Source organism: Malus domestica, chromosome 09 (genome assembly GCF_042453785.1).
Source record: "Malus domestica chromosome 09, GDT2T_hap1".
Lineage (NCBI taxonomy): Eukaryota > Viridiplantae > Streptophyta > Magnoliopsida > Rosales > Rosaceae > Malus > Malus domestica.
The window spans coordinates 1,327,788-1,343,612 of record NC_091669.1 but is presented as its reverse complement, the minus strand read 5'-3'; the positions used below and the strand labels follow the sequence as shown (position 1 = coordinate 1,343,612).

General features: G+C 39.7%; 3 protein-coding genes and 1 long non-coding RNA gene across 5 annotated transcripts; 1 reads left to right on the top strand and 3 right to left on the bottom strand.

Moving 5' to 3' along the window:
• Positions 1–2,448: 2,448 nt before the first annotated feature.
• Positions 2,449–3,188, bottom strand: LOC114826722 (uncharacterized). The gene is made up of 2 exons (XR_003775773.2): positions 2,961–3,188; positions 2,449–2,858 (listed from the first exon to the last, which is right to left on the bottom strand). It is a non-coding gene; the product is annotated as an uncharacterized lncRNA (long non-coding RNA).
• A 2,111-nt stretch (positions 3,189–5,299) lies between these two features.
• LOC103442205 (glucuronokinase 1-like) lies at positions 5,300–7,592 on the top strand. Its single transcript, XM_008380973.4, has 6 exons — positions 5,300–5,578; positions 5,729–5,878; positions 6,172–6,360; positions 6,440–6,556; positions 6,649–6,809; positions 7,222–7,592. Exons 1-6 carry the CDS (start codon positions 5,348–5,350, stop codon positions 7,463–7,465), a joined length of 1,092 nt encoding a protein of 363 aa, XP_008379195.2. The 5' UTR covers positions 5,300–5,347; the 3' UTR covers positions 7,466–7,592.
• A 93-nt stretch (positions 7,593–7,685) lies between these two features.
• LOC103442207 (uncharacterized) lies at positions 7,686–13,143 on the bottom strand. Of its 2 annotated transcripts, XM_008380975.4 has the most exons (15): positions 12,959–13,143; positions 12,351–12,507; positions 12,112–12,223; positions 11,837–11,989; positions 11,438–11,542; positions 11,233–11,316; positions 11,046–11,161; positions 10,824–10,925; positions 10,614–10,727; positions 10,446–10,502; positions 10,291–10,357; positions 10,144–10,197; positions 9,963–10,037; positions 8,407–9,882; positions 7,686–8,113 (listed from the first exon to the last, which is right to left on the bottom strand). In XM_008380975.4, the coding sequence occupies exons 2-14, from the start codon at positions 12,368–12,370 to the stop codon at positions 9,733–9,735; spliced, it is 1,209 nt and encodes a 402-aa protein (XP_008379197.3). In that variant the 5' UTR covers positions 12,371–12,507; positions 12,959–13,143; the 3' UTR covers positions 7,686–8,113; positions 8,407–9,732. The 2 variants fall into 2 exon arrangements, with proteins under 2 accessions (XP_008379197.3, XP_070661392.1); XM_070805291.1 differs by lacking the exon at positions 7,686–8,113 and having other exon boundaries at positions 9,552–9,882; positions 9,963–10,070.
• LOC103442206 (uncharacterized) lies at positions 7,958–8,841 on the bottom strand. Its single transcript, XM_008380974.4, has 2 exons — positions 8,407–8,841; positions 7,958–8,113 (listed from the first exon to the last, which is right to left on the bottom strand). The coding sequence occupies exons 1-2, from the start codon at positions 8,839–8,841 to the stop codon at positions 7,958–7,960; spliced, it is 591 nt and encodes a 196-aa protein (XP_008379196.1).
• Positions 13,144–15,825: the final 2,682 nt, after the last annotated feature.

Below are 15,825 nucleotides of genomic sequence, written 5' to 3'. Positions count from 1 at the left end.
AACAGCACCACTGCTTGACAACTGGAAAGTCCCTATGTGTGTCGACCTCCGTGTTTTGTGGCAAGACAGGTTGGCAAGAACGACCAACCTTTACTCACATTCGAGAAAAGACTCCCAACATAATTACTTTCTCAAAAACCGGAGTAGCACCGCTTTCCGAATCTCGAGAGTCAGATCCTCGACGGGATTGCTTGTTCGAAAACCGAAGAGGCACAACTCTCAGAACTTCGAGAGCCAGATTTCCTTAGATAAAGCTTGTCTGTAATCTCCACACGTAATATCAGCTTTCCAGATACCACATACCACTTTTTCAAAGTGCTCTGACAAAATTAAAACACGTGAAGCTGGCAGCTCCCACTACATTGCTGTGACCAAGAAGGGTAAAGGAATAGCATTACTACTTGTTATTGGGAAATCCCTATATACATTGACCTCCCTCCTCAACGGACAGGCAAACCTGCAAAAATGCTCAACCCTTTCTCACATTCGAAAAGGCACCCTCAACATAACCTCTCGAAATACTCAGCTTTATTTCCCCCCGATAATACCTCAGCAAATAAGCCACACCAAGAACAAGAGTATCTCATATCATCAGGGTCGAAAGCAAGAGTATCCCATATCATGCTTTCTCCCTGTCTTTGTCTTTGTCCTTGTCCACACCTGCAGGACAAGGAGAAAGAGAGCAGTCAGTCGGAACCTGAAATCAAACCTCCAATTTGGAACTGACTGCCTGGAGCCTTTGCCTGGTTGCTTACTTAGCATTGCTCTCGAGTACTCATCCTCAACTGCTGTCAAGGTCACGAATTCCACCGGCAAATACCTCATGACAGTTGATCAGATATTGGCTCTTTACACTGAAGCTGCCAAGCGTGGATGAGTCACTATGAAGGAATGTTCTGAAGGACCATTTAAATGCAAAGGTTGCACACCACTTCTGCCATGCAAAAGATTGAAGCAGAAGGTTCAACGGTGAGCTGAAACAGATCACTACAGCACGACACCTTTCCATACCACATTCATTATTCCGTCAACAGCAAAAGTATCCCATATCATCAAGGTCGAACGTACTCTAGATTTGATGGACTTGTTTTGACCCTCAAATTTTTGAGTCGGCCTTATACTCTGAAGGGCACCAGAAAACCCTCCAGCACAGTTCAAGAATAAGCCTGTGGAAAGTTACTTCTTCAAAAGCAAAAGTATCTCATATCATCTCTTATCCATTTGCTTCTCCTTATCCTGGCAGTTGAATGAGAGACAAGGAGAATGAGAACAATCAACCGGAAGCCGACGTCAAACCTCTGATCCTGGGTTGCTTACTTGGAAGTTTGACTGCTTACCTTGTCTGTCACCTCTTTCGGCAGATCTCCTAGCTCGGCGACTTGGGGGACTCCTACTATAGGGTTTGTATCACACTTGACTAAGCCCGAAACTACAACTAGGCTTCAAGTGAAATTGATACATTACCTTGTGCGTCAACATCAGCTAAGTACACCATTCCCGGATGGAGGAAAGGTACTTCCAGAGAAGGGCAGATGAAGATCAGACCACACTTCGGTACTTAGAAGTTTCGTGATTACTCAAGGGATTGGATCTTGCAAGTCCCCAACCGAGGAGTTTCCCTCACTCGGGAACTTAGGGGAGCACTGTTTGTACCATACTTGACCAATCCCGAAACTACCGAGCACCGGCCAACGCTATACTGTCAAGGACCCAGAAGAGTTCCCCTCCGACCAGGAGGCCAATCACTACTCGACACGTGTCAAGATTAGAAGCCAATCAGAGCGCAGCACGTGTCAACATCAAGAACCAATCATAACATGACACATGTCAATGTGACAAAGCTACAAGTTTTTCTATAAATAGGGGTCATTCCCCCACAATATTGCCAAATGCCATTTTGTGTTAAATCATTCACAAGAACTCACTAAATTGAGAGCTTGATCCTTTGTACTTGTGTAAGCCCTTCACTACTAATAAGAACTCCTCTACTCCGTGGACGTAGCCAATCTGGGTGAACCACGTACATCCTGTGTTTGCTTCTCTGTCTCTATTCATTTACGTACTTATCCTCACTAGTGACCGAAGCAACCAAGCGAAGGTCACAAAACCTGACACTTTCTGTTGTACCAAAGTCTTCGCTGATTTTGTGCATCAACAGAATCAAAATGATTTCACTATTTTTATTAGTTTTCCTTTATAAGTAAACATGTGCTTAATGTCGGAAAAAAAAAACTCATCATCATCCACACAATTGAAAAAGTACATACAAATTGAGCTGGTATGTATCTATTGATGTTTTAGTGACCCTCGAGTTCCATTTAGTAGTTTGGAAGTTATAGGTAAGAAAATTATTTAATGAAAATTAAGCTTAACGCAATCAATTAGGTACGAGAAAAGTTTGTTTAATGCCCTTCGAAGGTAACGTTGGTAACCGACGAAAATCAAGCATTGGGAACGTTAAAAACTTTTCGATTTATTTCATTATTCGTTAACTAAAGCCATTCAATGACTTGAAGGCCATTTTGTTTACGCTATATTTACAAGTACTGCATGCTCTGTGTGTGTGTGTATATCCACACACACACACACGAATAAAATTCTGTGTGATCATCTATCTTTACAAGCAGGAGGACCAGCTAGCTTAAGCCAAAACATGCAAGGAGATGCTGAGTTCTGCGGTTGGGGGCTTTTAGGGTTTGGCATTGTGCATGAAGTCGACACGAGTGCGGCAGCTGCAGTCCCTGTAGCTCGACAGTTAAGGCAGCTGAGAGACAACAAGTGCGACTCTTGCATCACCGACTCTTGCATCACCAGTGCAACCTGAACAGCTTTTCCGACCGGCTCGCTCTTCTGCAGTTCTGCACCAGAAGAGTTAATTTTGTCATGCGGATGAATATAAAATCAAGACACCATCAAGAATAAGTAAGGACACCAAGATACATATTAAAAGTTGAAAAAACCTTTATATAATAACTCTGGTAAATCATCGATTCGATATTAGAGAATCATAAGGTGTTCTTCATCAGCCTCGTCTTCACCATCATCTAGAGTTTCTGAAGCTACCCTCCACATTCGAACTGTTTTTAAATTAACCCCGATATTACACACTAGAAGACTACTCACTTTTCGTTCGTGCACAAACACTCAATCTTGGGGTCAATTTATAGGGAGGGTGGAGGCTTGGTGAAGGAGAGGGGTATAGGGTTAGGTTTAGGTTTTCGAATTCTTTGCCCATCGTTTTTCCTTTTGTTTTTGTTTTCCTTTTTTGGGTGAGATTTTTGTTTTCCATTTTTCCTTTTGTTTTTGTTTTCCATTTTTAGGTGAACCAATACAATGTGCTTGATGACCATTCAATGTATTTGGGATGACAATGTACGAAGAAAAATAGGGAACACCGTAAGAAAAGGAAACAAAGTTCAAATGTATTTGAAGATTTCCATTTATTCTCTTGTTTCCAAACTTGTAAAATAGTCAAAAATAAAGATCGATGAAAATTGAAATCAGCCCAATGTAAGCTTGGGAAACGAGACTACGTGCATGTCCATGTACGTGGTTTCTCTTTTTCTTTTCTTTTTTTATACAAAAGATGAGAGAAAAATCAAACTCAAAATCTCATTTTGTAGGAGTACGATTAAAGTGAAAACTTTCATGTTTAATAAACAACGTACAAAGAAAATAAACCTAGTTTGGAGCTCACTTTTCACAGTTTATATATATATGGATAAACTAGATTGATTCATTTCTTGAGAGGGTATGCAATACAACTGATTGAGAAATTTTTTCTTCGAACTACATAAAGAATTAGACGAGTTGTACTACACTCAAGGGTTTGGACAACGGTTGAATAGCAACCTACCCTTTCCCCTGGTCCTGAACTCTCAAAGAGGGTAAGCCGGCCGGCCGCTTGTCCCCCTACAACTCAAAGGAAAAATACCCTAGGTAGAACAATGGGAGGATAGAAAACAAAGAAATTGGACCTCCGTAAACTGCCCCTGCCGGTGAAAGCAACCGGAAACAAGGATTAACCAAGGTCACCGTTGCATCAAATAGATAAAGATCAAATAATGGGACTATCCTCCGGCAACAGGTCCACCGAAGGATATGGTGGAGGCCAAGGAGTGAGCTTCCGTGATGAGACTGTAGTTGCAAAGAATGTTAACATCAGCAGCCCCTGGAAATGAAGGCCGAAGGGTCATGCAGTACAGAGTCTTGAAGAGTATTCATCAGTTGCGGCAGAAGTTACGATCTTCATGACCAAGGCAATCATCGCGACTAACTACTGCAATCGTACGTATGTCGATCGTTCCATTCTTCACGAAGAATTTCTTTACATTCGATAATTCCTATGAGTAGTCGACAGTGAGCACTCCGTTTTCACGTCTTATTGTGTTGCCTATTGTGACTCGGGTAACAGAACAAGAATGCTGCTACACTGCACCATATCTAGACAGATGCATTGCTAATCGAGACCAGACAATGGTAGTATCAATGCAAAAAATTGGATTAATTTCATAAAAAGACGATACCAAAACCATATCGGAGATGAAAAAGACCACGTAAAACGAATTGAAATTTTGATTAGATATAACAAGGTGAGTTTAAGCACGTAAATACACATGACAAAATTGCAATTGATAAATGAAAATTTCTTAAAACTTGAACGGTCGATTCTTTCTTTTTTTCGTCAATAATTAAATTAATTTTCTTCTCCAGCAACAGGCTCGATGTGGTAGCATTGACCTTTGTAACGATCAAGACTGTCAGTCCATACCATTGTCGCTAACCATTTTTGATCCCAAATCTTTGGGGTTGCTTTTCCTAATAGATTTTCTGAATTCTTCATTCATCAATACTACGTACCATTGAATGATACGAGAATAAATGATCGACTGAAAATAGAAGATTTAAAAAGTTGTGAAAATCAAATCTAAGAGTTTAAAAGAAATGCTAACGAGGCTCTCTGAAAACTACGACCCTCTATGAACACTTTACTACCTTACAGTTTAACGTCAATTTTCATGTCAACATTATAAAACATTATGTCAAAATATGAGGTGACCGAGTTTATGAAGAGTTTCAATTTAAAAGATTACCGTTAACTTTTCTCATAGTTTAAACTTAGTGCCTTATGCAACCTGCAAGCAGCGATAGAAATGGCTATGGAGAAGAAGAAGTAGAAGGGAGCAGGGCTCCAATGTATTTTTTGTGTTTTTTATACAAGACGAGTGACTACTGCCAGCTGGCTATCTATAACAGACTACCAAAAAAACAAGAATTAAGCCTAATAATTCCAAGTTAAAACCCTTAATAATGATTAAGCTAATCACTAATTATAGATCATATCAAAATGGAGGACCACCAGACAACGACGTCATCGTCGGAAGCGGCGGTGATCCAACACAGGGCGTACGCCAGGGTGGGGCTGCTCGGTAACCCGAGCGACGTGTACTACGGCCGCACGATCTCCTTCAGCGTCGGAAACTTCTGGGCCACCGTAAGGTTGCAACCGTCCGATGATCTCGTCATCCAGCCCCACCCCACCCACGACCTCGTCGTCTTCCGATCCCTCGATCACCTGGTTCGTCGCCGCACCACTTCAATTTCGCAATTGCATATAGTCCTAATGTTTAATTGAATGCTGCAATTAAATTTAAATTGAAATTTCCATTTGCTGTGCTTGAATTGAAAATTTGAAATGTGATTGAATTGGAAAATCGAAATCGAACAGGTGAATCGGTTGGATAGTGAGGGATATTATGGTGGTGTTCGATTGCTGATGGCGATTTGCAAAGTGTTCTTCGATTATTGCAAGGAAAATGCGATCGAATTGGAAGCTCGAAATTTCACTCTCTCGTATGATACTAATATCCCTCGCCAGGTAAATCTTAATTAACTAAATTTCAATCACACTAACATGGAATTTTAGCGATTTAGAGATCGTTTGGATGTGCTTTTAAAAAGTGTTTTTGATGAAAATATTTTTAGAACCAATATTTTGTAAAGATGCAAGTAAAATCCTGAAAAAACACTGAAGTGCTTTCTGAAAGAAGCACTGTGCTTCTTGCAGAAAATACTTTAAATGTTTTTTGGAATCCAAAAACACTTTTAGTTAAGTACGGATTTTGATTTTTGAGTTTGAGATTGAGATTGAGATTCCAATTCCGATTTCAGACAGGACTTTCGGGGTCTAGTGCGATTGTGTGTGCAGCCCTGAGCTGCCTTCTTGACTTCCACAAGGTTAGGCACTTGATTAAAGTGGAGGTCCGCCCCGGCCTCGTCCTCAATGCCGAGAAGCAACTAGGCATTGTTGCCGGTCTTCAAGATCGCGTGGCGCAAGTTTATGGCGGCCTTGTTGACATGGTACTTAAACTTCAACCATTCCATGTTAACATCCTTTCAGATTTCAAGCGTGGCATGTGGTAACGTTTCGACTTGTTAGGAATTTGCCAAGGAACACATGGATACTCTGGGGCATGGAATTTACACACCCATGGATGTTAGTCTTCTCCCGCCTCTTCACCTCATCTATGCCGAGAATCCAAGTGATTCTGGGAAGGTTAGCCTTTCCTTATCGTTAGTCTTCTGTATTGTTTTCCACTTGAGCAATTTGTACGGGAATTGACACATCCATTGATTTTTTTATGGTAGGTGCATAGTACCGTTCGTCAAAGGTGGCTCAGCGGTGATGAGTTTATAATATCATCAATGACAGAAGTTGCAAATATTGCACTAGAAGGAAGGACGGCCTTACTTGAAAGGGACTACACTAAATTAGCTTCTCTGATGAACAGAAATTTTGACCTTAGAAGGTTTGAGATTACCTGCTTGACTTGTTATTCGATTATGTGTGTCATTCATGCGGGGAATATGATGTTGTTAGAGACTATTGCCACTCAGGGTCGATTTTGCACAAACTGTACATTTGTTTGCTAAACCTTTTTCAGTAGTTGCTTCAACATGCTAGAAGGTCCGATTATAAGAAGAAGAAGAAACGTCACTATTTGTGTCCATTTGGGTGTGATGTCAAGTCTAAGAATTTTCTTTAATTGAGACCCTGAGCACCATAAACTCGTTACGTCCCTTCTTATGTGTTACATTGTCATCATGGGTTACGCCATGGTAGTTGGGTTGAAGTAACATCTTATATTTTGAACTATTTTCACATTTGTTATGTTTGTGCATTTTATGGATGCTCAATGTTGGTATGTGGATGTTGTGCAGAAGCATGTTTGGAGACGATGCTCTGGGTGCTTTAAACATAGAAATGGTGGAGGTAGCCCGAAGGGTGGGTGCAGCGTCCAAATTCACAGGTAGCGGAGGGGCAGTCGTTGTGTTTTGTCCTGATGGTCCTACACAAGTGAAGCTCTTGGAGGACGAGTGTCAAAAGGCTGGCTTTAAACTCGAACAGATAGAAGTCATTCCCTCTCTTCTAAACAAGGTTGATCTACAAACCTTATCAAAATAGGCAATTAGTTGGTGTCTTGATTTAGTTCTCTTTAGGAACACAATTTTTACGCCTTTTGTTTGAAACGAATTATAAACTGCTATTTGTTTGTTCGAGTGTTTGATATCAATGCAAGTCTTTCCAGAGACCGAATGGACTTAAAGATCATTTTCGACATTCAATGTTTCTCTATCTATGTTGACAGAAACGCTTTGAATCGAAATTGAAATCTAGGACAATCTAAAACGCAAAATGAATCGAAATTGAAATATAATCAATACAACATATACACACTTTCCAGTTTCTAGGCCTCATTCATCTATTGTGGTTTTGGCTACATCACTCATACCAAATCACATGACCAAAGAGGAAAAAATTAATATTATGATGAAACCTCAACTTTCTTCATGGTATCAGAGCATATTATTCCTTGTGTGAAATCCAACGGCCGCACATGCTTCACGTCACCCTCTACTACTTCCTCCTACCTCTTGGGAATTTCATGAATACATGCTACCATTGTAGCGATCTCATGAGCTCCCTCGGTGAACTGCAGATTGGAATACCGAAGAAAAGCGGAGTAATCTGTTCCTCTTCTTCCTTACATAGTGCTTCTGCTGTGTCACAGAGACTCGAAACATCACCAATGATCGCTGCGTGTGCGTCTACCTGCATTCACAAGGAGGATGAAGAAATGTAATTATACTGTGAATGATTGCTTACTAGTTCAGGGGTCAATTAAGGTAGTCTAAGAAATCGAAAACAGAAACCCTAAAAGTTCAATTGATGTTTGGTTACTGAGAAATCAGGGAAATGTCTTGGAAAATCAGCTCAACTGAGCCCCAAATTGGTGTCACAAGCTCAAATTTCCGACCTTTGCAAAAACCCTAACCCCCAAAATCTTTCAATTTGCCACAAACCACACAATCCCAAAACGAAAAAGAAAGAAACCCCCAATTCACCTGCAAGAGAAGCTCATCCACCAACGACCCACAACCGGACTCCGTCCCCTGAATCTTTAACACCCCAGACCTATCCAACGACGCCGTATCCTCCCGTTCTCGCTCTTCTATTCTATGCTGCTTCTCCTCCTCTCGTTGCCGCTGAAGCTGCCGCGCCTTCTCCTCCATTGCGCGCAACGTGCTCGACAAAAGTTCCCACTGGTCGATCTCCGCCTGGTGCTTATCTCTGAGTTTGAGAAGAAACTTCCTCCTCCGCTCTCTCCGGAGTTTCTGGGGATCCTCCTGTAGATCCGCGGCGGACGAGGACGGTGGAGCCGGGACAGACTCGTCGGCATCTGGGTCGACCCTGCGCCGCTTCCTCCGCTTGAAGACGAAGCCGTCGTCGTTGCAGACCTCCCACTCTTGGGCGTCCACCCAAGCTGCTGCAGACTCCATTACCGCAGGAAGCCACGAGCGGGAAAAATGAAAATTTTGAGCGAAAATTCAAGTGAGAAATGACTTTTGCTAGGTCCGGATTCGTCACGGTGGACAGTCAGTGCCATATAAACCTAAAACGTTGTCGTTTTCGTTTTTCTGCAATTGGGGAAGTATTTTGAATTTGCCACCCCTTTTATCCATTTAGAATTTGCCACCTAATACGGATAAAAGTGAAGCGTGGCTGAGTGAGTCACTGAGTCATTGAATTAATAATTATTTTGCAATTTATAGCTGCTGTTTATTCAATTTAATGAGAACATAACGAGAGCAATCCATATAACGAGTTCACCATCATCGTAAAGCAACTTACCTTTTAAGAGAAAACAATGAATTACAATAGCGAAGGAGAAAACTTGCCTCATGTCATAAGTAATTATTCAAGATAGACCACACACCAAAATCAGAATTCTAATGCAACCTATCCACTATTTTAAATTCCTGTCTAGGTTCCACCGAGCACCTGATTAATCTCTAGACATTTAAAAATTAAGAAATGAAGCCTAAACTTGATTAGGCACCTGCCTAGATCGCTTAGATGCTTGCTTAGGTCGTCCAAACCCGCCTAGATCGTGACTTTTAGTTAAACAGAAAATAAATAATTTTTATTTTGCGTTCTAATAATTTATAATCTATATGTCATTCTAATAATTTATAAATGCTCTTAACTATTTGGGCTTCAAGTCCGTCGCATCTAATAATTTATGATCTATAGCAAAAAAAAGATGTAAACAAAAAAAAAAGCACTAGTATAGGCGTAGCAACAATACACAGCCAGACCGAATGCAACTTTGTGTTAAGTACAGTTGAGCTGTATTTGTACAAGTTCCTATCGCCATTATTTTCAACCCTCTAACGAGCTGTTGAATTTGGAGGATCAATTCCCATTTCCTCAAAGTATGCTTTCTCGGCGCCGGTCATTCGTGCTTGAAACATTGCCCATTCGCTATTACACCTCTCCCTTACCCCTTCCCATGGTGCTCTTCCACCCTCAGGTCGCCCCTGTCGGGAGAAAAAAATCGGTGACTACATTGTTCCAGATAAAATCGTTATATCAGCAGAGATTAGAAGCTTGAACTTACTTGGTTCCCGAGTGAAGGAACGCCTTGATGGACAATCCATTGCGCGTCCACGACTCCTATTTTCTTATGTGCAGGCTGTTCCCAAGCAAAGATAAAAGATGGAAGGCCCTAAATTACAAATTTACGATCACAAGCAGGAAGGAGTAATATTTAAGGCACAGAGAGAGAAGTTGTTTCGAACCTCAACGCAATTTCTAAGAGCAAAATCCAGACCCCAGCCATGGACCAGGTCATTCTGCAAAAGAAGGGAAAAGTTTATATAAGTAGCATTAGAGCAATCACTAAAGGCCTTGCAATGGATTGAGCTGAGAAAGACGATAATATATACCTGAATCATATGCCAGACACAACGCCATGCATCCCGAGAGAACACAGGTGCCATAATTTCAACAAACCTGCACATTTTGGTATTCATGGTAGAATGCATTAGAACACACTCCAAAAGCTTCCACAGTGGTGATGGATAAGATTATCTTTACATACGATGCACATGGTGGCAAATGCGGATCACTGCACCAACCAGGTCTCTCCTCTGTCTGCCTGTAGGAAGATGTTCGAGAAAACATAAGCCAAGCAACAATTTGAATCATTGGTTGAAGGATTATCAATGAGCGGAACTTAAAGACCGACTAGAAAATCTGCCAATCTTACATGTGAACTTCGCTGTTTTCTCTCCGCCTCGTCATCTGCCATGTTAGCCCACTCTTTGGATCTAAACCTGGCTGTGATATTTCCAAACCATGTTTCTTTACCAATTTTATGTATCTGGTACACAGAAGATTAAAGCCTTAATATTCAGTTTATCCTAGCATTAATTTTCAAAATTCAAATAAAACAGCACAATGAATTCTCAACGCTCACTTCTCTGCATCAAAGTGTTCCAGACCAAGATCCTCATCCCAAATAAATATGTATTCGTACGGTGCCACAATGTCAGGATGCAAAAACCGCTTGGCGTACCACCTGGAAGCAATTTCCAGGACGCTTAGGTGAAAACGTAACTCTTGAGGGGTTTAACATATATCTTTTGCAGAACTATTAGGACAAACTTTAGATATTCAAAGCAGCTCATTTCTTTCTAACCATTTAGTTTGCTTCTGAATGCTCATGTGGATAGCTCGCTTCGACCATTCAAACTCATCCCATTCACTTGTCAAACCATCGTAGTGAAATAAAAGTATGGTGAAATTCTCTGAAAACTGTAAATTTACGTTTAGTAAGAGAAACAGAGATAAATAACTGTACAAATGAATTTGTTGAGAGAACAGACCTTTTTAACTGCTGCATCGACGTTTTTTTTCTGAGCACAACCTACGGTAAAGGTTACAAGATACTTTGGCTTGACAAGTAAGTCCTACAAGTTCCACCTCCAAGAGAAAAGGCTAAGATTAGAGAACAGGTCTGAAAAAATAATCCAATTCTCAATCAAAACAGGACATCTCATTCATACTAGACTTATAGTAGCAGATGCACACCTCACTAGGCAGACCCCATAGTCGGTGAAGATAGAAATCCGACTCAGATGCAATGATACCAGGCGCTAGGCTTTCAGCCCCTCGAGGATTAGTTGGAACCCAAATCTGCATTGTAGTCAAATGGATAGAAGTCAGTGCCATGACATAAACATCAGAACAATAGATCGCACCAAATTTCCTGGAACAATTACAACATCAAAACATCCCGAAGAAAAGTATAACCTTTCACCAAACCCTATAACTTCGCCTCTAGAACCACCATACGAGCGTGTGAATTCAGAGAAGTATCTTAATTTCCTTTACTAGCAAGCAAGCAATTTCTGCTCATTATTGTTATGATAATTACCCTAGGAGAAGGCATAAATCCTTTCGTGCTGCACACGTATAATTTAAACATACCTTTGTATCCTGAGATACATATTTTTCAGTGCGCTGCTCGTTTCCCTTCAAAGAAGACCAGGCACTCAACATTGCTTGGGTTGAAAACCCGGAGTACTTTTCCTCTATGCACGAAAGATCAATTGAAGGAAAAAGGGTGGACGGAAGATTCATCTACCATATTCAAACACAATAAAGAAGTCCATGTTACTCTTCATACAATCATATGATTCAGAACCAAATTCATCTGAAACACAACCATACAGAACAAAAAGATAAAATAATAATTCATGCACCTTAGTCAACGAAATTGTTGAAAACGATACTCCTAAAAAGAACCCGACTACAACTCCAACAAAGATTGTCACTGCAAGCCTCATTGTCTCATTGGGGTTTCTTAAATTTCCGCTGCATCTCAAAAGAAGTTCACATTGCACAAATGATGCAAACTCTGAGTTCCGTTGTAACATCAGCGAACGTAAAGATTACAGAACGAACAAAACAAAAACAAAAACAAAATTTATAAGATTCGTACATGCGTATCGGAGACCCCATATTGCTGAAGTTACTATGATCCCACAGTCACAAAGATACAGGTTGAATTCTAGCAAGCAGCGGGTGTTCCACAAGCACGAAAATCGGCAGATTCTACAGCATCATTAGTGAAGCAACCATCAAACAACCCTGCAAGGCTGCAAAGACAAATTAATTAACTTAAAACATGCTTTGTGAGTCAAATTAATTTCAGTTTTCACACAGTAGCTCACTGGCTTTGTTTGCACCACTCATCAGCTGAGCCAAATTCTAATTACAGCAAAATTCATAGCTAAGCAACTAGTACAACAACAGCAATAACGAAGCCTTATCCCCACTAAGCAGGATTGACTGTATGAATCCTAGAACGTCACTGTATTTGGTTTTGTATCAAGTCTTTCGTTAACTCCAAATAATCCATATTTTTTAATTCATGTTAAAAATGGCAGTAAAATTTACATGGAAATCGAAAATGCAACAAAAATGGTATTAAATTTAATTAATTTATTATCATGAAGTTAAACTCAGTTAAACGCATCAAATCCAAAATATTAACACGACGGAGATTAAGGAAAGTAATTAATAATTAACGAGAAAGTAAAAACGTACGCAGGTGATTTTGCCGTAAAAAAAAAAAAGTTCAACGCGGCGGAGCAAAACCGAACACGGCCCAGCTCCGTCTTCAGGCAGGGCCTTCCAGTTCCGTTTCCCCGATTCTCCAATTGGGTTTTTGAAAATGGCACCAACGAGGAACCGCTGAGATTTGAATTCCTCGAGGAATTTCCATTTCTGCGACGCCTTTTATTAACGCCTTCGTTCGTTCCGTTTGGACATTTTAATCACGTGCGTCGCCCGTGCTGGGAAGTTTTGAACCGAAGGATGCAGCCCCCAGCCGTTGGATGAAGGGCGTTTGTGGGACCCGCGTGTAGGGGGTGGAGATCTGGCCGTTGACTGGAAGCGAGGAAGTCTTGCGGGCGGGAGCTCAGAAGAAACAAAATATTTCCTTTTCGTGATTTACGAATGAAGAGGAAATGATGGGTGTGATTTGATTATTTTGATGAAATTTGAATTTTGGAGGGTAGTGTTTGACGGATTTGGTCCTCTTCTGAGCCCAAGGAGACGATCTCCTGATCAAGACATGTGGGTCGTTAAATTTTTATCCAACGGTTACAAACAAGGAATCTTTTTAAAGTTATAATAATTATAACCGTTGAATGAAAATCTACGGCGTGTCTTGGTCAGGAAGATTCTCTTTTTGGGCTTAGAAGAGGATCCAAATCCTTGTTTGACAATTTTGGGGCCGGCCATCTCCTTTTAAAATTAATTTCGGTGATGATTTTTAAGTTTTGTTTTATCCTACCTACTCTTCTTTATTTTTCACTTGAATAAATCATACAAAAATAATACTCAAAATTAAATAGGAATGCATTTTTTTTTCTGGACAGGGATCCTTGCCGGATCTCTTCCATCAAGTGCACCAAGATCACAAATTCGAGCATTTGAATTTTGATCAAACAACTACAGTTATTATAACTTTTAAAGTAGGCTCCTGCTTCTAGCCGTTGAATCAAATTTCAAAGGTCTGAATTTGTGGCCTTAGTGAACTTAGTGGAAGGGATCCGAAGAGGATCCCTGCCTTTTTTCTTGCTTTAAAAAGTAAACAACTGCCAACCACAATTATTTACCCTTTCAAGCCTATAAAAGAAGCTAATTGAGAATTACACCATACCCGTAGCTAGATCAAAAAGATTCACAATAGTTAGGATTAAGTAGGTATGTTTTCTTCTTCTTCTTTTAGGGTGACAAATTAGTAGTGAACCACAGTTATTCATCTCTTCTTAGCTGATTGGACCATACCCGTAATCATGATTCACAAGTTACAAAAATATCGAACCCAGGACTTCATATGTTTTTTTAGAGAGTTGATGCTCATATTTTTCATTGGGCCACTTGTCGTGGTTTAGTAATGTGTATTTATCTTTTCACTTTTGATTTGTTTGTGTTGGAAGCTTGAATATTTTGACTATTAGAGTGTAGCAGTGCCAAACGAGGAGGTCCATCCCAGCCTAACACATTTAAATCAACTTTTGTGATTTGAGCTGGCCCACTCAATGAACAGCGGAGCAGCGGACTTCGCCCGCTAATCTTTAATTATTTTAAAATATTAAAATAGTTTGTTTCAACATTTTTTTAAGTTAAGGATAAAAATACTTAGGGTTGGTTTGGTATTGGTGTACTTTGAAAAAAAACTACTGCTGTACTGTGAGAATAAGCGGTTGTGAAATAAAGTTGTAGAGTGTTTGGTAAATTTTTTGTAAAAATGCTTTTGAAAAAAAAAAAAAACAGTACTATAGTGTTTGGTAAACTTTAATGTAAGTTGCATTTTGTGGGCAAGTTAAAAAGTTTTCATATGAATCAAAATTTATGAGAATCCAGACCAATAGTACTTATGGGATATATCAAGGATCAGCCAACATTATCAATGTTTAGCTTTAATTTTTATGCTCCATAAGATCCATTCATTAAATCATTGTATACATCAAATATTTAGTAAAGAAATTAATATTTACTAAATTATTATGCTTTAATTATATATTTTGTATTGACGAAGATGAATATAACCGTTAACCAATGAGAATCCGTTACCTGGTGGGAATGGTTATGGATAATACCCGATGATTAATTGGCGGTTATGGATATGGTTAATTTTTATGATTATGAGGATAGATATAACATATTCGTCCCCAAACCGAACCGTTGTCAACCCCACTAAAATCTAAAAGCCTCACAAAACCAGTGAGAAGGGTTCTCACTTCGGAGAGAAGAGCTCTCACTATGCAGAGAAAGAGATTTGCCTTATCTCAGTTCTACATTGTATTTAGGTATGAAATTTAGGTAAATTTTTATGAGGATGTTTTCTTTTACGTTGACCTAAGAAATAAACTGGTCCAATATGAAATAAGTCAAGTGCATACATAAATGGACTGAAATCAATTGATCGAACACTATCGGATTGGATTCAATCTGATAAGTGCCAATTTTTTTTGCACTTATTTTCCGGACAGCGCTGTAGGGGTATGGCTGCAATCACAAGCAAGTGATTGAATGGGTGGGAATAGGTCTGACAATTCCTGACACGACCCGATAACTCAACATAATACAACACAAAACGAAATTAACAGGTGTTTGGGTCGACACGATAACGAATCGGGTAACCCGATAAGCACCTGTTAAGATAACGGGTTGGTTTAGGTATACACGTGGGTAACACGATACACGATAAGCAAAATATTAATTTTATAATGTTATAACCCTAAAAAAATACTATAAGAATTATATATATTAATTTAACAATTTTATACCCCTAAAAACTATAATAATTATATATATATATATTAAATTAAATTTTAAAAATTGGTGACCATTGAATCGGCTTAAATATACATATCATTCAATTTCTTAAGTGTTATACGTAC